General features: G+C 44.2%; 1 protein-coding gene across 6 annotated transcripts in view; it reads left to right on the forward strand.

Moving 5' to 3' along the window:
- RFT1 (RFT1 homolog) overlaps nt 1-24,631 on the forward strand; it is a 48,244-nt gene that overhangs the window by 7,131 nt on the left and 16,482 nt on the right. For all 6 annotated transcript variants that reach the window (XR_002183353.2, XR_011563017.1, XR_011563016.1 and 3 more), the window contains 6 exons: nt 651-752; nt 5,496-5,633; nt 12,514-12,592; nt 17,067-17,117; nt 18,000-18,130; nt 19,228-19,372. Coding sequence is in view for 1 of the 6 variants with exons in the window: in XM_019984901.2 (XP_019840460.2) it covers nt 651-752; nt 5,496-5,633; nt 12,514-12,592; nt 17,067-17,117; nt 18,000-18,130; nt 19,228-19,372 (646 nt within the window). In the remaining 5 variants the exon portion in view is untranslated. The remainder of the gene's footprint in view (nt 1-650; nt 753-5,495; nt 5,634-12,513; nt 12,593-17,066; nt 17,118-17,999; nt 18,131-19,227; nt 19,373-24,631) is intronic.

Below are 24,631 nucleotides of genomic sequence, written 5' to 3' on the forward strand. Positions count from 1 at the left end.
ATATAGTATATAAATCTTAAAGATCCTTGAACCTACTACCCAACCCAAGAAATAGAGCAGTATTTTTTTTTTTTTTTAATTAAAAAAATTTTTAATGTGGACCGTTTTTGGTTTTGGGTAGCCATTCCCTTCTATAGGGTGTCTTCCCAAACCACTGATCGAACACAGGTCTCCTGCACTGCAGGCAGATTCTTTACTGTCTGAACCACCACCAGGGAAGCTATACATACAAAACAACGTAGTATATAGCATATATATAAATCTTAAAGATCCATGAACCTACTACTCAACCCAAGAAATAGAGCAGTATTTTTTTTTAATTACAAAAATTTTTAATGTGGACCATTTTTAAAGTCTTTATTGAATTTGTTAAAGTTTTGCTTCTGTTTTATGTTTGGTTTTTTGGCCAAAAGGCATGTGGGATCTTAGCTCCCCTACTAGGGATCAAACCCACTGCATTGGAAGGTGAATCCTTAATCACTGAACTGCCAGGGAAGTCCCAAAGTAGAACATTATAAATACTGTGTCCAACCATATTACCCACCCACCCCTACCACCAGGGTAACCATTATCCAAGATTGTCTGGGATTCCTTTGCCTCTTTAGTTTTAATAATGTCTCTAAAGTATACCCTTCACTATGGGTTTGCAGGTGATTGCTGAGAGCCTGTCAGTAATCCTCAAGAGTGTCCTGACAGCCCTTCTTGTGCTGTGGTTGCCTCACTGGGGGCTGTACATTTTCTCTTTGGCCCAGGTAAGAGTTATGACTTTTAAATTAACTTCTGTATAATCTCGGTTTCTCCATCTGTTTTTTACTTCTTGTTCTTGTTACTGCATGGTTTACATTTGCAGTATTCATGCATGTGGAGAAGGCTGTAAGTTCTAGGAAGATGGTCTTGGCACTGCTTCTCCTCTGGCTGCCACGTCTGTCCAAGGCCACATGTCCCCACTGTGAGGGGAACATGAAAGCTTGTTCTCATACATGAAAGCTTCTTTAGATCTTCTGTGGGCAAGCCTGTATCAAACTGGTCTTTGATTGTCTGACAGTCTTCTGGAGGAGAAAAAAAAGCAGCAAGGGGGTGGGGTAGGAATCAAATTGTCTGTTATTTTCCCTGAATTTCAATCGTTTTCAGAATAGCTGGAATCTCTGACAAGCCTCTTTTAAACTTAGATTGAAATCTCTCCTAATTCAGAGGGCGTGAATCAAGTCATAGGAGGTATGTTTTCAGTTTTAGCAGTTTTGGCTTCAATTCTATCCCATTCTCTAGTTCTAATTCATCTTTCTAGTTCTATTAAATATATAACTTATTTGTTGTTGTTGTTGTTGAGTTGTTTTTGTTGTTTAGTCACTAAGTCATGTCCCTGACTCTTTGTGACCCCATGGACTGTAGCCTGCCAGGCTCCTCTGTCCATGGAATTTTCCAGGCAAGAATACTGGGGTGGGTTGCTATTTCCTTCTCCGGGGGATCTTCAGGACCCAGAGATCGAACCCATATCTCCTGCTTGGCAGGTGGATTCTTTACCACTGAGACACCTGGGAAGCCCCCCATAGCTAGACTATAGGTGCTAATTTAAAAAATGAAACCTAAGATCAAATAGTTATCAGACCATCTCATAGTTGAAATTAATTTGTAATTGTTCTTAATATATTGGAAAGCAAGTTAAAATTCTTAGTAATGATTTATGTGAAAATGTTTTCCTGTGTCCTAGGCAAAAACTGCTGCTATTTCTGTGAAACATAGAAGAGCTAGATTTAAAATTGTAGATTAAGAATGAGAATTGCTTCCTAAAAGCAGCTTGCAACAATTGCATGTTTTAGAAATGTTACTTCTGATTATTTTGCCACAGTTTATTAGATCTAGAACTGCCATTCTCAGTGTTCATCATTGTTTGTGATGTACTCTCCCTAATAGGATTGGAGGGTCATAGAGATGCCCAGTTATTGGTTGACTCTTCTTGGGAAAGGTACTTGCATTATGATTTTCTGATTGTTGTAGCTCCCACCCAGGGTACGTCATAGATCATAGGTCAGCTAGGCCAGTTCTGAGTTTGAGTTTTATTGGCATCCTTATCATAAGACTTGTGGAAGTTCTTCTCTGGGACATTGTCTGTCAGTCTCTGTGGGAGAGGTTGAAGAGCTAACAGCATCTCATATCAGCAGGGGAGCCCCACCTATGGCGCTGGGATTCCCCTTTCTCCAGCTTGCCTCCCGGTTCCTCCTGAAGCAGGTCCCTCAACCCTTGGCATCATGACTCAAATAAAAAGAGTCAGTCTAGAATGATAAAGCGGAGAAGGCAATGGCACCCCACTCCAGTACGCTTGCCTGGAAAATCCCATGGATGGAGGAGCCTGGAAGGCTGCAGTCCATGGGGTCGCTGAGAGTTGGACACGACTGAGCGACTTCACTTTCACTTTACTTTCATGCATTGGAGAAGGAAATGGCAACCCACTCCAGTGCTCTTGCCTGGAGAATCCCAGGGACTCGGGAGCCTGGTGGGCTGCTGTCTATAGGGTCGCACAGAGTTGGACACAACTGAAGCGACTTAGCCTAGCCAGCCAGAATGATAAAGATCTCTCACAATTCAATAACAAAAGACAAACCACCCAAGAAGTGGCTCAAGGACTTGAATAGATATTTCTCCAAAGAAGATATATAAATAAGCCCGTGAAAAGATGCTCAGCATCATTAGTCATTGCTGCTGCTGCTGCTAATTCGCTTCAGTCATGTCCGACTCTGTGCGACCCCAGAGACGGCAGCCCACCAGGCTCCCCCGTCCCTGGGATTCTCCAGGCAAGAACACTGGAGTGGGTTGCCATTTCCTCCTCCAATGCATGAAAGTGAAAAGTGAAAGTGAAGTCGCTCAGTTGTGTCCGACTCCTAGCGACCCCATGGACTGCAGCCCACCAGGCCCCTCCGTCCATGGGATTTTCCAGGCAAGAGTACTGGAGTGGGTTGCCATTGCCTTCTCCATCATTAGTCATTAGGCAGATGTAAATCAAAACCACGATGAGATACTGTTTTGCACCCTCTAGGATGGCAGTTATCAAAAAGATAGGAAATAGCAAATGTTGTTGAAGATATGGAGAAATTGGAATACTCATACATTGCTGGTGGAAATGTAACATGGTGCAGCTGCTTTAGAAAACAATTTAGCAGTTCCCCAAAATGTTAAATATAGAACTGCCACATAATCTGGCAATTCTAGTCCTAGATATATAACCCAAAAGAATTGAAGACAGGTGATCAAACAAAAGTTTGTATACAGATGTCTGTAGTAATACTATTCACAATAGTCAAAAGGTGGAAGCAACCAAATGTTCATCAGTTGATGAATGGATAAACAAAATATGGTATATCTATAGAGTATTATTCAGCCGTAAAAATGAAATACTGATATGTGCTACGATGTAAATGAACCTTGAAAGCATTATGCTACGCATATGTATGGAATTTAGAAAGATGGTAACAATAACCCTGTATGCTGCTGCTAAGTCGCTTCAGTCGTGTCCGACTCTGTGCGACCCCATAGATGGCAGTCCACCAGGCTCCTCCGTCCCTGGGATTCTCCAGGCAAGAATACTGGATACTCTGTATACGAGGCAGCAAAACAGACACTGATGTATAGAACAGTCTTTTGGACTCTGTTGGAGAGGGAGAGGGTGGGATGATTTGGGAGAATGGCACTGAAACATGTATAATATCATATATGAAACGAGTCGCCAGTCCAGGTTTGATGCACGATACTGGATGCCTGGGGCTGGTGCACTGGGACGACCCAGAGGGATGGTACGGGGAGGGAGGAGGGTTCAGGATGGGGAACACGTATATACCTGTGGTGGATTCATGTTGATATATGGCAAAACCAATACAATATTGTAAAGTTAAAAAAAAAAAGCATTATGCTAAGTGAAAGAAACCAGGCAGTAAAGGCCACCCATTATATGATTCCATTAATATGTAATGTCCAGAGTAAGTCCATAGAGACAGAAAGCAGATTAGTGGTTATCAGGGGATGGAAGAATGGAGAGTGACTGCTTAATGGGCCAAGAATTTCCTTTTAGAGTGATGAAAAATGTTCTGGAATTAGATAGTGGTGGTGGTTATACAACATTGTGAATGTACTAAAAACCACTGCATTGTATGCTGTAAAATGATTAAAATGGTCAATGTTATGTGAATTTTTCCTCAATTAAAAGGGGTGGCAGGGATCCTATAGTTAGGATACTCTGTGAAGAGACTGTTGCTCCTCCCCAGGCTCTGGTCAGCGGGAAGGTGACAGAGGCAGGAAAGGGGGCTGGAAAAGGTGCTTGTTACAGAGGACATTGGCATTAGATGGCGTGGCTCCCACAGCACTGCTGTGTCTTAAAGGGTTTGAGGCATGAAAGAAGGATGGCAGGTGGAAGGTCTGTCCTCAGGCGTGGATGGGTTTGGAAAGCAGAGGGCTTACACCTGCTAAATCCAAACTCCTCTTAGTCCTTGATGTGTGCCTTTTTTACACGATAAGCCTTGATATTTCCAGATTGAAAGTGGTGCCTGGAGATCCCAGTCCTTCTTGAGCTACTGTGCAGTGCTGTTCTCAGGGTGAGAGTGAAGAAGGGAACTTGTAAAAAGGGGTTCTTGGGATACTTCTCCCCAACCTGCAGACAAAACCCCAGGCTGCTGCTCCTCACCAGAAGCCATCTTTCTGTCTCAGATGGGAAGAGGGAGGAGTTGTGGGGCCTTTTATCTCCTCTTCCCTCCCAGTCCTGTGGTAGCTCTTGCTCTGTCCATGCGCTGGGCAGAGAGGAGAGCCAGCAGCTCAATTCTGCTTTTTAATCATAATGTCACAGGTTTCCAGGGTTCGTGGAAAATCCTCAGCCCTAGATGATGGCACATCCCTGGATATTAGCACAGCCAGGACACGTGGATCCTCACGGTGTGCTGTCTAGGTGGGAAAGCCGTCCCTTTGGCCAGATACAAGTCTCTAAGAATGTATCTGACGTTGCTGCGTGGTTGCCCTAGTGGGTGTCTGTCATGGAAGTTATGTTCTGCCTGCCTGGAAGAACTATTCTCCCAGTCAGGTGGAGTGTTGTGATGCCTTCCCCAGAGATGCTGCAGTGGAGCTGAGTGTTAGTGACTAGTACTGTTGACTAGTACTGTTTTCCAGAAGGTGAGTCATTGCTCAATAGAAAGTACAGTTAATTAAGACAGTTCTATTTCTTGACTGGCCTTTAAGGTCAAATCTAGAGGCACATCTTAGTTATGGTGGTCGTGGTGGTGGTTTAGTTGCTGAGTTTGTAGCCCGCCAGATTCCTCTGTCCATGTGATTTCCCAGGCAAGAATCCTGGAGTAGGTTGCCATTTCCTTCTCCAGGAGATTTTTAGGACCCAGAGATTGAACCCTCATCTCCTGCATTGGCAGGTGGATTCTTTACCAGTGAGCCACCCGGAAAACCCCTTCTTAATTATGCTTACATTAAAACAGTGTAATTAAAACCCACTGTTTTCTTTGTTTCAGCTTTTCTATACTACACTTCTGGTGCTCTGCTATGTTATTTACTTTGCAAAGGTATTGGGCTCCCCAGAATCAGCCAAGCAACAAGCTCTTCCTGTCTCCCGCATGACAGATCTGTTACCCAGTATGACAAGAAGTAGAGTAAGTAATGTATTTTGTCTCTTATCATTTTAATCACAGATGCTGGTTATCCTTGAGGGAAAGAAATGACAATTTATTGTTTATAGTTACAGTAACAAAGATAATTTGATAACTCACGTTTATGAAGTGCCTGTTATGTGCTCAGCCAAGGTTTCTAAATCTTGGCACTAATGACAGTTTGTGTTGCATGATTTTTTTTTTTAATTAAAAAAAGCTTTTATTGAAATGTAGATAATTTATAACGTTGTGTTAGTTTCAGGTGTACGGTACAGTGATTCAGTTATAGATACATAATGTATATGTGCACATATATATATATTTGTTGTTTAGTTGCTAAGTCATGTCCAACTCTTTTGTGGCCCCATGGACTGTAGCCCGCCAGGCCTCTCTGTCTCTGGGATTTGGAGTGGGTTGCCATTTCATTCTCCAGGGTGGGCCACATAATTTTTGTTGTGGGGGCTGTCCTTTGCGTTGTAGGATGTATAGCGGCGTTCTGGATCTTTACCCACTAGATGCCAGTAACTACCACCCCTCAGTTGTAACAAGCAAAAATATCTCCAGATGCTCCCCTGGGGGGCAAAATTGCCCCCAGATGAGAAACCCTCTGCCACTCCCTGTGCCAGATGATTTACATACTGTATTTAATGGTTACAGCAACTCTTTGGGGCTGACATTATTAGAGCTGAGGCTTAGCAACTAAATACCTGCCCGGGCTGGGGGTCAGAGTGAGGCCAGGAGCCGGATAGGCGTGACTCGAAGCAGAGCGCAGGCTCTCACCCAACGCTCGCGCTCTCTGTTTTGCTGCCGTCTCTTGGTTTTTCCGGGCCTGACCTCCAGCACGGGCAGTCTGGAGGTGCTGATGTAACCGAAGGCCCCTGCAGGGTTCCTTTGTCTAGTGTCAGGCCACTCTCTCAGATGATCCGCTTCCCCAGGTACACAGTTGAGGCTTCCAGAGGCTGATGGGTGGGAGGGAGGCATAATCTCTTTCTACTCAACACTTCAACTCTCGGTCCATTTGACTTTTATCTCCCGACTCTTGTGGGGTCAGAGCTAGAGTCTCTGGCCCAGGAGTCACGCCTGTGGTGTTTTACCACACTGCATCTGTGTGGTGGCTCTGTGACCTGCTCTGTCTGGGCTGATCCACTTTCTCTTTTTCTCGTACTTGTTTGTTCGCTGGAGGTGGTTCACTGAGTTGAGGTAAGGCTTCAGCTGGGCTTCTCCTTAAAGCTCTTCCATGATTACTTGAAAAATGTAATAAAGTATTTGGAATTCAAGTCTCAGAATGTTAGGAATCTTGTTGTACAACTTTTCAAGAAAAACCAGATCTGATGTAACAAAGCCATGTATGTTCTTGTTAGAAGAGAGCTCTCCATTCTGATCTTACCTTTCGCCTAAATCAGCATCACAGTTTTTGGATGCCATGGTGCCTTATCTGTAGGCTTAGTGGATCAGGACTCCAGATCTCTTCTCTTACCTGGAGCTCCCTGCCCACAGAGCGCATCTGAGAGTACAGAAAAGTTCCTCTCCTCGAGTATTCCCCAGGGCCCACCTGTACCAGGCCTGGCCAACTTGTCGTATTGGGCCAGTGCCTGTGCCCAGCAGTATTTTCAAGTGCAGCTTTTGCACTGTTAATACAGGCAGAGAGAAAAGAGGAAGAGTCGGACAAGTGTGTACTTAACCCTGTAATGGGCTCAGAACTCTGACCTTCAGTTTCCTTATATAGCAAATGGGCATAATGAATTGTTCAGTCGCTAAGGCGTGTCCAACTCAGCGACCCCATGGACTGCAGCACACGAGGCTCCCCTGTCCTTCACTAAGTAAGAGTACCTCCCTCCTAAGGTGGTTGTGAGAGCCAGATGAGACGGGGCACATAAGGTGCTTAATGCTGTGGCCTGGCACGAGTGCTCATCCATAAATGACAGCCCACACCGTCACCAGCACCTCACTGCTGCGCTCAGAGCTGGAGTAGCTCCGCTGGAGCATCCTAGCCAGGCGGACACTGTTGACTGCTGAGAGTTCAGCGGCTTCATCTGTCCACCTGTCACGAAAGTACCCGTGCTCATACTGTTAGAGGCCTGAGCATGAGAAGGTCGAGTGTACCTTCAATCTGTGGCAGCAGTCCTCCTGACAGAGCCCAGCCCCTGCTTGGGTGCTCTCTGGGATACAAACACATAGGACGGTGACTGCTTAGCTTCAAGGAGCTTCCTGTGCATTTGGGAGGCAGTAGGTCTCCAGATCTCTGAGTTCTCACTTAAAAAAAAAAAATTATTTATTTGACTGTCTCAGGTCTTAGTTACAGCATGCAAATTAGTTCCCTGACCAGAGATGGAACCCAGGGCCCCTGCATTGGGAGCATGATGTCTTAGCCACTGGACCTCCAGGACAGTCCCAGGGGTCCTCACTTTTAAGGTGAGATTATTGGTCTACACGACCCCTGAGGCCCCTGTTAAAGACTTACAGAGTTCTGTGGAAGTATTTGAACTTTGTCAAAGAATTGTTTGTAATAACTGCCATTGACTGCATACTTACTCTGTGCCTGGCCTTAGGCTAAGCACTTGGACTTCTGTCCTTAAACCTCATAGTAACCCTATGAGGTAAATACTGTTGTCTCCCAATTCACAGATGAGAAAACAGGTTCAGAGGAGTTAGGTGATCCACCCCAAATCACACAGCTGGCTTTGGGCCCACTTCTTTCTAACTTTTGTTTGTGAAAAAAACCTTAGTCTGTGTGTTTAATCTCTATGCTCTGAATTCGTCCAAAAGAAATTAGCTTATTGCCCAAAGTAATTATTTGTTTTACTTAAAGATTGGGAGGCTCCAGGTAGAGCAATTCATTATTTAAGTGTTTTTTTTTGTTTGTTTTTTGTTTTTTTTTAAGAAAAGAAGTGAGCTGAATCTGAATGCAGTGGGTGCCTACACCAGCCTAACTTGACTCTCTGGAGCAGCTTTCTGTCCTGGGGGCTCCTTTGTACAAAACTGGTCAAACAAATTACATTTACTGTCAACTTGACCAAATTAGGAGATTTCTTTCCTCCTCTTATAGAATTTCATCTTCTTTAAAGATATTTATTTAGCCTTAAAATAATGACACTTCAAATAATGGCTGCCGTTTACATCTTTTGTACTCTTTGATACTTCTGAGTGGTTTAATATGCAAGATCAGCTAGTATTCAGGTAAAGCTGAGGAATTTAACACAGCTGTCATGTACTGAGCAGCATCTGTGTTAAGCACTGTACCAGGTACCCTGGGTGGGGTCCCTGCGCTCAGAATTTGCACTGAAGTCCTGAGATAGGACTTCCTATCCCATTTTGTAGGTGAGAAAACTGAGGCTTAGCAAAGTTAAATATCTTGCCCATGGCCTTTGTACTCCGTAAGTCAGGAGCTGTAGGGAATTCCCTGGCAGTCTGGTAGGTAGGACTCAGCTTCCACTGCAGGGGGCATGGGTTCGATCCTTGGTTGGAGAACTAAGGTCCTGCAAGCCACTTGGTGAAGTAAAAAAAAAAAGTGTCAGGAGCTGTAATTTGAGTTCTAGTCCCTGAGCTCAACTCTAAAACCTGAACCCTGCCACGAGGAGAGAAAAGGTTTAAGATCAGGAGAAGGCAGTGGCAATCATATGTCATTTTTCAAGTGATGAGGACAAAGGAGGGTGTGTGGAAATGGGAGTGTGGACAAAGGGCAGTCAACAGCCCTGCAGCAAGAGGGAGAGAGAGGAGTGCCGTGTAGGGTGTGGAGGTGATGGAGGGCAGGGGACGGGACCATGTCCCCTGTGACTCTTGACTGTGTGGTAAAGATGCAGCTGGTTGGACCATTGTAAGTCAAAGGGGTTTGGGAAGTGGAAGAGTAAAACTTAGGGTAAAATACAGTGAGCCCTGAGTTGTGATTCCAGACCTTCTCCAGAGGTACTGCCCATCACCTTTCGCCATCTGTACCTCAGTTTCTCCATCAGTACAGGGAGGCAGTGGAATGGTTTGTTGGTCAGGGGATTCTAGAGAAATTCACAGCCGGATAGACCAGCTCAGCTAGATTTCGTGGAAGGGGCCTCTTTTGACCTTTCCAAGTGACAAATCCATTCAGAACAGTAAAATCCCTAAGAATGCACTTCTTCTTCTACCACTTAGCAGATGCCTCTGAGTAGAAACCTAATCTCTGCTCAAACTTCCTGCCTCTCTATCATTAATGAGCATTTTGCAGTTAGTAAGCAGTGTGGCCATTCCTTCTAAACCGTGGGTCCATTTAAGCTGAAGGCATTAGGAGGAAGGAATGCTCAAGTGTATGAGCTTGCAGATCAGATACACTCTCATGATAGCACTCTCCTAAAGAACTTTTTATTTTTTTAAGGGCTTGGAGAAGGAATTGGCAACCCACTCCAGTGTTCTTGCTTGGAGAATCCCAGGGACGGGGGAGCCTGGGCTGCCCTCTATGGGGTCGCACAGAGTCAGACACGACTGAAGCAACTTAGCAGCAGCAGCAGCCACCCTCCCAAACCAAATCACAGCCTGACTGGCAAGTAGGCTTCACAGAAGCCTTGTGGACACACTGTAACTGTTCATTTCCTTTGAAAAGAGCACAGTTACTACTTTGTAGACCACACACCTCGCCCCTCCAGAGGGCCACCCGGCATGGAGAGAGCAGAGTGTGAAAGAGAGAGAAGGTGCTGTGCTCTGGCTCCCAGGAAGCCAGCTATGGGCAGGATCAGTGTACGTCATCAGAGAATGATATGGTCCACAGTGCCCCCTAGTGGTGTAGGGAGGTCTGGCACTCTGTTCTGGGAAAAGTGAATGTTCAATTTCCTTCTCAGTTCATTCAGTTCAGTCGTTCAGTCGCTTAGTCGTGTCCAGCTCTTTGCTACCCCATGGACTGCAGCACGCCAGGTTTCCCTGTCCATCACCAGCTCTGGGAGCTTGCTTAAACTCATGCCCATCGAGTCAGTGATGCCATCCAACCATCTCATCCTCTGTCATCCCCTTCTCTTGCCTTTAATCTTTCCCAGCATCAGGGTCTTTTCCAGTGAGTTAGTTCTTCACATCAGGTGGCCAAAGTATTGGAGTTTCAGCTTTAGCATCAGTCCTTCCAATGAATATTCAGGACTGATTTCCTTCTCATGAGGAAAATTTACCCCTGGACTGTAGCTACCCTGGCATTGGCTCCTGGTCCAGTGATGCACTGAAGTCAGTGTGGTTTGGAAGGATTCAAAACTACCTTCCAAATAGGAAAGAAAGGTTCTGAAACCAAGGGGTGATAAGATTTGAGGACTGGAAATGACCCTTGTTTCAAGTGGTGCTCTAAACTTGCTCTGTCATAAATGGTAAGCAACAGCCACATGTGGCTGCAGAGCATTTGGAGTTGAGCTGTCAGTGCCCTCAATGCACATTGGATTTCAGAGAACTAATATAAAAATGATATGAAATGCTTCTAGTATTTCTTTTCATGTTGCCGTGATAATATTTAAGGTTTAATCAAAGATTTTAAAGTGCCTTTTACCAGTTTCTTTACTCATCACTGTAGGATGCTAGAAAACGTAAAACTATATTGTGGCATGCATTATATTTCTACAGAAATACAATGTCCACTGCATAGGTGGACTTTGGGCCAAGATCAGGGGCCCATGTGACTGGGACAGGTTCCATAGCTAAAGTTGACATTTTGGAGAGATGTGGTGGGCTTGCCCTTATGAATCACCTGTTTCCTCCTAAAGAGCCCCCTGAAATCCCACCTTTGAAAAGTCATCAGTTTAAGTTAATGAGAACTTTTCAAAATGCAGGTACCTTAACCTAACACCTAAACCGAGTATTCTGGAATCCTTGGTTGCCTTCATGATCAAGGGGCCCCAGAAAGAATTAGGAGGAAGTAGAAACAAAGAAGTGCTGTCCAGCTAGCTGCCCTTCTTCAGATTTTGCAATCAGCTCTCCGGCTTCGAGGCTGCCTGTCTGTCTCTTACAGGTTGACCTCTGTCCTTCCTAAGCATTTGCTTCTTTCTTATCCTCCTTGTCCTTAGGAAATGGGCTGTTTGGGTGCTTCCCCTGAGAGTTTTAGAAGAGCCATATCAGAAGTTTTGTTTTCTCTGTCATACCAATTCTTTGTGGCTTTACTGATCTGGAAGGCCTTACTTTCTTTTGAAATATATGAGCCAAATTCGTATGCTCTGTGTGAAGGGACCCTGAATGGCTAAGTTGGCTAAGTAGAGCACTAAGATGTGGAGTACATTGAGCAGAGTTTGTCTTGCAGCTTGGCATGCTTCAGACGTCTTTTAAGGGAAGAGCTGACTGTGATTGTGTATCTTCCATTGGTCAGCTTACTCCCAGGGCAGCAGCAAGGGGACAGCACAATTCTTTAGGGGTCTCAGTGAATGAATCTTGGGCAGGCCCCACAGGTAGGCTTTTCCACCTAGAGCCTTTGTCTTCACATTTAGAAATATAAATTCTTTGTCAGTATTTGTTGGATGTTTTCTGTGTGCTTAGCAGTAAATGATGGAGAAGGCGATGGCACCGCACTCCAGTACTCCTGCCTGGAAAACCCCATGGATGGAGGAGCCTGGAGGGCTACAGTCCATGGGGTCGCTTAGAGTCGGACACGACTGAGCGACTTCACTTTCACTTTTCACTTTCATGCATTGGAGAAGGAAACGGCAACCCACTCCAGTGTTCTTGCCTGGAGAATCCCAGGGACGGGGGAGCCTGGTGGGCTGCTGTCTGTGGGGTCGCACAGAGTCAGACACGACTGAAGCAGCTTAGCAGCAGCAGCAGCAGCAGTAAATGAAAAATTAGTGGGGACTATCCAAGTTGGGATTTAGAGACCAAACTGAGTTTGCCTCCCATGTAACATTTATTGTATTCTTAGACTTGCAATACCTAGAGTTTTTTTGTTTTGTTTTTTTTCTAGGCTTTTGTAAATTGGGAAGAGGCTAAATTGACTTGGAGTTTTTTCAAACAGTCTTTCCTGAAACAGATTTTGACAGAAGGTAAGTAAAAGGTTGCTCTGAGCAGTCAGGAAACTGAAATATCAGTGACGGGGAACTTCCTGGCTGTCCAGTGGTTAAGACTTCAAGCTTCCATGCAGGGAGCATGTGTTTGATCCCTGGTCAGGAAACTAAGATCCCACATGCCATGTGGCATGGCCAAAAAACAAAAACACACAAAACCAAAACCAAAAACACACAAAGTATCAGCGAGGGGAATTCTACAGAACTGCTGGTTGCCTGGATGCAGACCACCTGCTTCCTAGAGGCCCTGGGTCAGAGGAGCCTCAGAGCTGGGAGGGTTTTAAATAAGGAGAGGAAAACTAGCATTTATTAAGTGTGATGCCTCAGTTGTCTAATTTAAATCTCCCCACAGCCTTGTAAGAAAGATATTGTTCTTTTTATTATGGATGAGGAAACTGAGCGTCAGTGAAGTTACATTACTTCTGCAGGGTCCTACAAGAGTTAGGAGCAACTTACTTTGAATCTGAGTCTCATTCCAGAATCCCACTGAATAATAATGTAATATTATTACATATATTATTATATGTAATAATAACTGTATTATAGAAATATTCTATCAATTACAGAAAGTTTAGAAAATATAGAAAGCTATCTATAATCTTTCTTGCCTGGAAAATTCCATGGATGGAGGAGCCTGGTGAGCTACAGTCCATGGGGTCCCAAAGAGTCGGACATGACTGAGCAACTTCACTTCTATCTATAATCTTATTTTCTGAACATTTTATACACTTTCTCTGAGCTTTTTTAAAAAAATACCTTTTAAAATTTGTTTACTTTTGGCCGTGCTGGGCTTTCGCTGCTGCTCAGGCTTTTCTGTAGTTGCAGTGCACGGACTTCTTGTGGTGGCTTCTCCTGTTGCGGATCACAGGCTCTAGAGCACAGGCTCGGTAGTTGTGGCACACGGACTTAGTTGCCCCACAGTATGTGGGATCTTCACGGATCAGGGATCGAACCCGTGTCTCCCACATTGGCAGACAGATTCTTTACCATTGAGCCACCAGGAAAGCCCCTTGTGACCTTTCTAAGAACCCAGTTTTTCTCATTTGGAATTGAGATGAGCTGTAAGTGCACTCAATACATATTGGATTTCAAAGAATTAGTATTAAAAAATAACATGAAATGCTTCTGGTATTTCTTTTCATGTCGCCATGATAATATTTCGGGTTAAGTCAAATATATTTTCTTTAACAATAAGATTCACTGGTGGGATAGTTTGGTCAACCTTCCAACTTCTTAGGACTGTCCAGTTTAACAGTGACAGAACTCTAATGCAGAGGACAAACCAGAAGCTGAAAGTACATCTTATTTTATATATATGTATGTATTTATACCCAGCTTTATTTCAAAGAATGAGATTGGAGGCAGCTTTAAGCTGCTGAAGGTAGTAGTTTCTCTCTATAAATTTCATGTGTCTATACATGTATGTATCTATTACTGAACATGTTTTTTAATGTCTTCAGAAACTATCTTTTAATTATAAAAATAATATAATCCCATTACAAGAATTTTGGAAAATAGGAAAAAGTTTCCTAAAACTCTAGCATTCTAATACAAACATCACTGTTCCTATCTTGTTGTTTTTCTTTGTCCACCTTCTTTACTTTTCTTCATTATACTTCCAAAGGGAAGCCCCAAGCCTCACTTCCCTCATTGGTGGTTTAAAAGATAGAACTAGGAGGTGCCTGAGGGCTCCCCGAGCTTTGAGAACACCTGTTTCTAGCCTGAGGCCGTAACATTTCCATCACAAAAGTGAAACTGTTCACAGGACTTCTGGAGGAAGTAAAGGTCAGAAACCTTCGGAGAGCTGAGTGAAGGTGCCTTAACTCTTGAGAGCAAGGGAGCATGCTGTTCACCACTGTCTCCCTGACACCCTGCTAGGCCTGGAACGTTGATACGTATTCGGCAAGGTTTGGGTTTTTATAAATATTTATTTGTCTGCACCGGGTCTTAGCTGTGGCTTGTAGGATCTAGTTCCCTGACCAAGGATCAAACCCAAACTCCCTGCCTTGGGAGGACAGAGCCTTAGCCACTGGACCACCAGGGAAGTCCACAGCAATTATTTTTTGGTAAAGAAAGGTAGCTATAGTGAAATTGTATATTGTGATAGTTCACATTATTGTTAGAACAGGCAAAACAATGGAGGGAGTTTGAGGATGGGTAGTTACTTAAATGCACTTTTTTTTTTCTTTCAGAAGTTTAAAGGCCAGTTTGAATGAGTTTAGGAAAGGCCCTAACTTGGTTGTCTGTACTGCTGTGGCTAGTCATGTGTGGCTAGTCATGTGAACAGTGGCAGGTTGTCAGCCACATGTTCGAGCCTCCCGAGGGGGGCCTGCTTCATCTTCGGTCCATCCTGGCCTGGCTGGCAAAGGGCCTTAGGAACTTCCTACGGCCTCCCTCTCCATGGCTGTGAAATAAGGAAGGGGCCTGACAAGGACACCTAGATTCTTTTTCTCTGAAAGCTACAGCTCTAAAAAATTTAAAATCATTTGTTGTTATAGCAAAAATGTGTGTGTGTGTATACACATGTATATATACACACTCACACACACATATGTGCTGTTACCTTCTACCCCCGCATTTCCTGAACACTGTGTGTCATGTGCTGAGAATATACAGATGACTGAGGAACAGGACATGGCTTCAAGGAGCTCATTCCCTCTGCAGAGACTAAAGCATTTGTGTGGTTAACTCTGATACAGGGGTGTACTTGGAAACAGCTCATTCTCCAGATGTCTCTTGAGTGCTCTCATTTCCAGGAGCTCTGCTAGGCAGCCAGGGGCATGGAGATGACCGAGACATGGTTCCTCAGGGAGCTGACAGAATGTGGGAGAGAGATGCCTTTTGTGCCAGAACCCAGGGAGGTCCCTGCAGAAAAGCCATTGCAGGTGGTGAGGATACCAACAGCTGAGCCTGGGAGCACCAGCCCAGCCTGACTCAGAAGAGCTGGAGGGGTGAAAACCTCCATGAAGGGTGTAGCAGAGGATGATAGTGTGATGGTGGGGGGTTGGGGTGAGGCTGGTGAAGGGAGGCTGAAAAGATAGCTTTCAGTTCAGTTCAGTCGCCCAGTCGTGTCCAACTCTTTGCGACCCCATGAATCACAGCACGCCAGGCCTCCCTGTCCATCACCAACTCCCAGAGTTCACTCAAACTCATTTCCGTCGAGTCGGTGATGCCATCCAGCCATCTCATCCTCTGTCGTCCCCTTCTTCTCCTGCCCCTCCCAGCATCAGAGTCTTTTCCAATGAGTCAACTCTTCACATGAGGTGACCAAAGTATTGGAGTTTCAGCTTTAGCATCAGTCCTTCCAATGAACACCCAGGACTGATTTCCTTTAGAATAGACTGGTTGGATCTCCTTGCAGTCCAAGGGACTCTCAAGAGTCTTCTCCAACACCACAGTTCAAAAGCATCAATTCTTCGGCGCTCAGCTTTCTTCACAGCCCAACTCTCACATCCATACATGACCACAGGAAAAACCATAGCCTTAACTAGATGGACCTTTGTTGGCAAAGGTCAGCCTGTAAAAGGTCCCAAATGCAAAACCAAGGCATTTGGACTTTTTGCAAACACAATAGAGCCATTTAAAGGAGTGAAAGAAGAGATGACTTAAGATCTGTATTTGCAAAAGCTGGAACTGTTATCGATGAGGATGGATTAGAGAAGAGCAGAGATACTGGGGGGCCCATGCCTGGAAGGATCTGCAGAGGTCCCTGCCACCACCCTGCCTAAAATGGGACATTGTAGGGAGGAAAGGATCGGGAGAGGGACTTGAGAGAATATCACATTCTCATCTCTTAATGCTGCTTTCTTCTTTGAGAAAGTGTTTAGGAGGAGAGAGTTGGCCCTTCAGGGCTGTGGCCTCCTCAGTGCTCCTCCTCCATAGCGGTCAGTGTTTCCCATTCAGGGATAATAAGAATATTCATGGAAGTGGGGAATAGGGCTCAGGGCTAATGTCTTTACCTTGAAGGCGTTAGACTGTCTTAGATTTGAACTGTGAACTAGGACTGCTGAGAATTGCTGGCCTCCACAGAGTTTTCTCCACTCAGAGAGGAAACTTCTGATGAGTCTGTGCAGTTTATCATGGACCTTTCATTTCACAGAATTACACTCAGATTATCTGACCTCCCTGAAAACCTGAGATTATCATTTTTATTATTAACATTTCTGTAACTCTTCATACTTTTAAGAAAACGTATCAGGTTTTATTGATTTTTGTTGTTTTTAATTGGTTTGTAACTTTGCTATCAATAAAGCCACCAGCACTTTCCAAATTGTTATTATTTTGAGATTATTTTAAATCAACATTAGAACAAGGACCATGTCATTAACCAAGTTTCTAATTTTTCTGCTTTGACAGTATTTACCAACTGGAAGAGACAATAGACAATAAGAGAAAAGGAAGCAAGAAAATACTGTGTATTTGATATGCTAATTATTTTCTTTTCCATTTACAGGCGAGCGATATGTGATGACATTCTTGAACGTGTTAAATTTTGGGGATCAGGGTAAGATGAAATTCTGTAGTGTTTTAATTAAAGATGAGCTATCTTCACGACACTTTCTAATGTTTGCCTCTGTAGTTTGATTCTTTTTAAAATATCTATCTACTTATTTATTTTTGGCTGCACTGGATCTGTTGCTGCGTGCAGGAACTGGTTGTGGCGTGCGGGCTTCTCAGTTCGGTGGCTTCTCTTGTTGCAGAGCGCAGGCTCTTGTATTACAAGGCAGATTCTTAACCACTGGACCACCAGGGAAGCCCCTGTAGTTTGATACATTTCATGAAAAAATAAATCTGAAGATTATAAAAAATGAATCCTGAAGATTGAAAATTGTAGGTCTTTATAAATGTATATCTGACTATTCCTTCCTGTGTATCTTGGGCAGCAAGTTCTCTGTTGGGATTCCCTGTCCTTACCCAGCTTTCTGCAGAGCTCTGGGGCTCATTTTGGGGGTCAGAGGGTGCCAGAGTTACAGGGAGGTCATCACAGTCATGAAGATTTGGCCCATGTGTGTGGCTAAATAGGTCTTAATATTTTTTCACATTTATTTTTGAATACTGTCCCTAAGTAGTAGAAATAAAAACAGAAAAAAATCAACTTGGCATTATGACTGTTATAAAAAAGTACTAGTGATGCAAATGTTCTGTGTCCTGACTGAATTTATATCAGTGATCTTTTGCTGTAACTTTTCAAGAATTTACTATTTGGGGGGAACTGGGTAAAGGGTACATGGTTCTCCCTTTTATTTCTTACAACTCCATGTGGATCTATAATTATCTCAAAAAGTTTAATCTAAAAAATTATATGAGAAAAAATGTTAATAGTGCTATAAAAATTCAAGTAGAAAAACCAGTAAGACTTATTTCTTTTTTTTCTTTTGTTTTGTAGGTGTGTATGATATAGTGAATAATCTTGGCTCCCTTGTGGCCAGATTACTTTTCCAGCCAATAGAGGAGAGTTTTTATATATTCTTTGCTAAGGTGCTAGAAAGAGAAAAGGACGCCACACTTCAGAAGCAGGTAGTCTTGGTTTTCATGTCCCCACCTTCCAAGTGTACAGGAGCAACAAGACAGAAATGAGGAGCTGTCTGTTTCCCTCTGTTTGATCTGAAATTTTCTTCTAGTTTTCATTCTCCTCTCACATTCTGAATGATGGCAAGATCCTGAGCTCACTTCTTCTTTCCAGCTTCTCCTTTTCCTCCTGGTCAGCCCTTTCTTTTCACCCTGTGTCCTCTGTGACCTTTTCTTTGTCCCAGCCCTCTCAGAACTCTATAGCTGTCCCCAGTGCAGCACAGACCCCTTCCTATGGTCTAAGGTTTAAGAATGAGGCTGCCTCCCCCCTCCTCAGACTCTCAAGAACCAAAGATGAGCCGAAGGATGCAGAGACTGGGGCAAGACTAATTGAGGGCATGGAGAGGAAAACACGGGGCATCTGGTCTCGCTCATCACAACAGCTGTTTAGCTTCTTAAGGACTGTGACGTGCCCAGAGCTCCATTCTGACCCTGAGAATCTACGTAGTCTGGCCAGTAAAAACAGAAGAGATTTTAATCCAGGAGTATTTGTGTGTAGAAACTTCCCTTTTCCTAGAATCATTGAAAATGTCTGACTTAGAATTAAAAGCAAACTAGTTAGCCTCTTATGTGTCTTAGAATATATTTTGCAGACAACAGTTCATGCATAATATCTTTTCAAAATGAACCAATCTGGTTCTTAGTCTGATTTAGGAATGTTTTCTCAGTGTCAATTACAGAAACATCAGAAATTGGACTTGTTTGTCAGGAGAAGCACACTGACAAAGCTAGCTAGTGCTGTAAAAACTTGTCCCTTTGAGAATAAATGTCAGAGGGGAAAGTGAGTGTTTCCTAGGCAACATTTGAGACAATTTATCTTAAATGAGTTAAAAACTAACCCTCCCCTGCTTTCTTAAGGAGGCACACTTTGTCTTTTTTCCTCTATTTGTTAATTGAGTAGAAACAAACCCAGGCTGTAGAAAAGCAGCAGTGGTTCTCAGCAGTTGAAAGAGTGATCCATGAAATAGCGAAGGGAGAAAGCCAGATGGGAGGTTTCTCTCCAGCTCATGATTCATCCCACTTCCTTCCTTCTCCCCCGGCCCCAGGAGGATGTTGCTGTGGCCGCCGTGGTTTTGGAGTCCCTGCTAAAGCTGGCCCTGCTGACCGGCCTGACCATCACTGTTTTCGGCTTTGCCTACTCTCAGCTGGTTTTGGACATCTATGGCGGGGCCATGCTTAGCTCAGGATCAGGTATGCACAGAGTTTTTTTCCAGATCTGTTCTAATTTCCCAACTGAAGGAGAGGAGTCTTATGAAATTTAGATACGGTTGACATGTGTGTCTGTATAGGGAAGATTGCCGATGGCTGGGGCACCTGAGGTCACACCAGCTCAGGGTGCAGTTGGGGCTTTGGCACCAGGTTGATCAGTCCCCACAACCTTACTTGGAGAAGTTGTTAGGAATCCTTAGCTTTCCTTTCAGGCCTCAAATGTGTTTTGCCAAGTGCTTCCCTGTGCTCCCTGTAGGGTAAGTGAGGAAGGCAGAGAGCAGGCTCTAATGAGTCTCCACTTGGTACTAAACACATCTGAAGACAGTAAGTGCCACATAAATCTCACGGCCTGATGCATAAAAGCCTCTGAAGGATAACCCAGAGCCATTTGCAGAGAATGAAATTGATCTCAGCAAATAAAATGGTATATTTAATCCAGTGACTCTTGGGTTTTGAAAGAGAAAAGTATTGAGTGTGTCTAACTTGGAAACACCTGGTGCCCAGGCCACTGAGTGTCTCACAGTGTCGCTGGGCCCTGGGGACTTGACCAGTTTCAAGATGCACTGGGTCACAGACTAGCAATCCACTTAGAGTGTTTCCTCTTGGGCTGAGCAAAGATGTTTTTAATTCCTCACATCACTAGACAAGATCCTTGAAGACTTTTTTCTAATGCCCTGTCTCAAATGTAAATGGCCCTTTCAGATGCCATTCTGCAAGATCACTGGCATGTTTTTGTCTCCACTATAATGGGCCCAAACATTTAGTATTAGGGAAAGAAGGGCTGAGTTTCTACACAAGAACAAAGGTCATTAGGTTTGGACAAACAGCTGCTGTGAAACCAATGATGTGGTTTGTAGTGCCCTGGGTCAGGCAACTATAGGAAGCCATTAGCAAGTCAGTGCACAGAGAGCAGGACAGGCTATTTCACAGCAGCTCTGCCCCTCTAGAAAGGTAATCACGAAGGAGCAGCCTTTGTAATGCAGCCATAGGACAGTGCCACAGGGGAAGGGCTGTCCCATCAACGTAGTATTCACTTGCCTAAGTCATTAATCACTAAAGATATATCAACAAACTGTTGTCATTGTGTGGGCCTTTTACTCAAGTGAGATGCTGGTGCCAGTCTTGAGCACCGATGATAGATTTGTCAGCTAAAAGGGTCAGTGTTACTTGGTAAATGAAGGTAATGAATTATGTCTCTGATGTTTTATATCAAAGTCATTAATCATTTTAGACTCAATAAGATATTCTCTTGGTCTCATCTTCAGAGAGAGAAGAATCTTGAGAATGGTCTGGTTCCTTAGTCTCTGAAAAGGATGTATGGTTTGCTCTAGTCACTGCAGCATCTTTAGGACCCTTGTCTCTTGCCTGACCCAGGCCTCCATCAACATCCCTGCCCCAGCAAGGTCTTCCAGCATCTGTCTCCTCATCACTGCTCCCTCTCATTTTGACCAGATTTCCAGCTGTGTGTGCCTTCTGGGAGGGTGAGTGTGTCTCCCCAGGGTGCCTGCTGGCTTTCCTTCCCTGTCTCCACACCACGCCTCTTCTTGTTGCCCTCTTCTTGACTCTGCGGACTAGTGCTGCAAATCCAAATGCCTTTCCTGTGCCAAAGACATTAACACTGCTGCTCTGCGCCCCAGTACTCCTCGCCACAGCCTTTTTTTTATTCCCTTAAATACTCACAGAACATTGACTTTCTCCAGAAAGTCTTACTGAATCAGAAAAGAATGAGGAACTTTCCATGGCGCAGCCCCGCCACTTAGTTTTGAGAGTGGAACTTGCAGCGCTGCTGTCCTCAGTTGCCCCAGTTGCATGTTGCCTTTGTCCTTGCCCGTGAAGTGGACTCATCTGTGACCAGACCTGCAGTGGCTCCTTTAGAGACCTCTGTGCTGCTTTCCTGGAGAAGGCGATGGCACCCCACTCCAGGACTCTTGCCTGGAAAATCCCATGGACGGAGGAGCCTGGTAAGCTACAGTCCATGAGGTCGCTAAGAGTCGGACACGACTGAGCGACTTCACTTTCACTTTTCACTTTCATGCATTGGAGGAGGAAATGGCAGCCCACTCCAGTGTTCTTGCCTGGGGAATCCCAGGGACGGGGGAGCCTGGTGGGCTGCCGTCTGTGGGGTCGCACAGGGTCTGACACGACTGCAGCGACTTGGCGGCAGCAGCAGCAGCAGTGCTGCTTTCCTAAAGGGGGACTTGGCTGCAGCGCAGGCAGACTTCCGTGGAGCACTGAGGGTTTGCTTTGCAGTACTTGGGCTCAGCCTTGTGTGTAATTAGGGGCTGTGGAAGTGGTCTGAGACTTTGATCAGACGTTTTCCTCATATCTAGCTTTTCCATCCTAAAGGAAAATACAAACATTCAATGAATCTCCCTGAGACTTCTCACATTCATCTCTTAGGTGCTTCTGTCTTGCCCTTTCTTTTACTTTTTCTTTTTTGGAGAAGGAAGAGCTTATTATTTGCAGCCAGTAAGGAGAACACTTGCTTTCCCAAAGCAGTGTCTCCTTTTTCACTTTTTAAAAATCTTTTTTTCTTCTCAGGCCCCTAATATTAGTTTCATAGGGCTGGGATCACAGTGTGTCATGAACTAAGTGGCTTGTAAGAACAGAAATTGATGGTCTCACAGTTCTGCAGAAGTCTGAAATCCAGGAGCCAGCAGAGCTCTGCTCTCTGTGGCAGCTCTAGAGGAGGCCTCATTCCTCACCTCTCTCAGCTTCTGGTGTTGGCTGGCAGTCTTTGGCTGGGAAATACATTACCCCCATCACGTGGCTGTCCTCTCCCTGTGTGTATTCACATCATCTTCCCTCTGTGACTATCTCTGTGCCCAAACTTCTGCTTTTCATAAGGATACCAATCATAATGGATTAGGGCCCATTCTGATGACCTCGTTTTAACTTATTATAAAGATGCTATTTCCAAATAGACCATACTCTTAAGTTACTGGTGATTAGGACTTCACACTACTTTTGTGAAAGTGTTAGTCACTCAGTTGCGTCTGACTCTTTGCGACTCCATGGACTGTAGGCCACCAGCCCCTCTGTCCATGGGGATTCTCCAGGCAAGAATGCTGAAGTGGATTGCCATGCCTTTCTCAAGGGGGAATCTTCCCAACCCAGGGATCGAACCCAGGTCTCCTGCATTGCAGGCAGATTCTTTCCCATCACATTACTTTTGGGGGCAATTTAATTCAACCCATACTACCACTCAGCTCAACCCAGAGTTTAAGGTTCCATCTGCAAGTTCCCCAATTCCAACCTCTTTCCCTAAAGTTGACTCAAAACCCTTCTATTCGAATCACCGTTTCATGCCGGTGTTTGTGTTCTCCACCTTGCAAAGCAGCGTGCTGTCCACGTGGCATCAACTTTCAGTTACCAAGTGAGAGGTGCAGGTTGTGAGAGGAGCCCCGCTCCTCTCTGCTAGAGAGAGGAGGACGGAGAGAAGAAGGAAGCACACTGAGCATAGCCTCGAGCTAGCACAGGCAGACCCTAGTCCCTGCCTCCTCTGCTGGAGTCATCCCACGGCTGTGGCAGGGGCCAAGCTACTTCTGTAGCAATTTGGGGGAATGAGATGCAACCTGACATGATGAAAATGTGGAACCCAAGAGAGGGCCATCAGCGCTACTCTGTTAGTACTCCTTTTGTCTTTGTTTTGTTTTTTGGTTGTTTGACCCACAGTATCTCTGAGGTGTGCTGGTTCCCAACTCCAGTCTAATTTAGCCATCGTGACCTGAATGGGGAGAAAAAAACTCAGAAATACTTGGGAAGTTCACAATCCAGAGGCGTGCTCACTAAAGATTGAGACCTAATCATAGGACCATAGAATGCTTCTCCTCACCCATAGCTCACTATCCCATTCCTAGGCCTATTTAAAACAGTTCTTTTTTTTTTTTTTTAACATTTTATCTTTTTCACACAATAGTAGGATGCAAATTCTATTCAAGTTCCCATAGACTATAAACTGGGAGACCCTGAAACATCCAGGGACAAACATAGTGGAAAACTTTCAGAGATAAAGGTATTGAAATCATGCAAGAGTCTATTCTCTTGTTACTGAGCAGTTCTTTTTATCCAGTCAGATCAAACCAAATCAAATCAAACGAACCCAGTCAGTCCCATGAAATCAACTCCATTAGACCACCAACATCAGGCAAGCCCCTTCACCAGTAAGATTACAGCTTGCTGAAGGCTCGGATAATGGGTAGCATTTTTTAGCAATAAGTTATTTTAAATTAAGGTAACTACATTTTTTTAAGGCATAATGCTGTTGCACAACTAATACAATACAGTATGTTGTCATAACTTTTATATGTACTGAGAAGCCAAAAAAATGTGACCTTCTTTATTAAAATATTTGCTCTATTGCAGTGGTCTGGAACCAAGCATGCAGTGTCTGTAAGGTGTGCTGATTCCCAACTCCAGTCTAATCTAGCCATCCTATCTCATCTGAGAGGGGAGAAAAAAACTTGGAAATGTTTGTGAAGTTCACAGTCCAGAGGCAAAAGCTCACTGAAGACTGAGACCTAATCATAGGACCACAGAATGCCTCCCCTCCTCAACAGCTCACCACCATATCACTTCTTTTTGTTATTTTTGATGGCCATGGAACTATTTAGTGTCCCCTTGGCACGGGGACCTTTCATATTAAGCAGCTTTCATAGCCATGACTAAGTTTCAGATTCTGAGACTCTGGAACTCCCCCTGGCCTGCCCTTTTCTTTTAGTGGTTTCTTTTTTTTCTTTATTGAGGTCTAATTTACATAAAGTAAAATACTGTACTCTTAAGAGTTTCGACAAATGTCTACACCTTGTAACCAATATCCAGATTAAGATACAGAACATTTCCGTTACCCCAGAAGGTTCTCATAGGGCCCTTTCCACCCAGCTGCCCCACTGTACCTCAGCGGCAAGAACTGCTCTGATTTCTTATCACCGTAGGTTAGTATTACTTTTAAAAAGAATTTCGTATAAATGAAATTATACAGTGTAAGCACTTTCACGTTTGGCTTCTTTCCCACAGTATGAAGTTTTTGAGATTGATGCATGTTTTCACATGGATCAATAGTTTTTTTTTTCTTCTTGATTGCTGAAAAGTATTTCTTTGTATGGATGGCCCATACGTTGTTTATCCTTTCTCCTGTCTGTGGTCATTTTGGGCTGTTAGGAATAAAGCTGCTACAGATGTTTTTGTACATGTGTTTTTGTGAACATTTGCATTTATTTCCACTGGTTGTATACCCAGGAG

This window comes from Bos indicus, chromosome 22 (assembly GCF_029378745.1).
Source record: "Bos indicus isolate NIAB-ARS_2022 breed Sahiwal x Tharparkar chromosome 22, NIAB-ARS_B.indTharparkar_mat_pri_1.0, whole genome shotgun sequence".
Lineage (NCBI taxonomy): Eukaryota > Metazoa > Chordata > Mammalia > Artiodactyla > Bovidae > Bos > Bos indicus.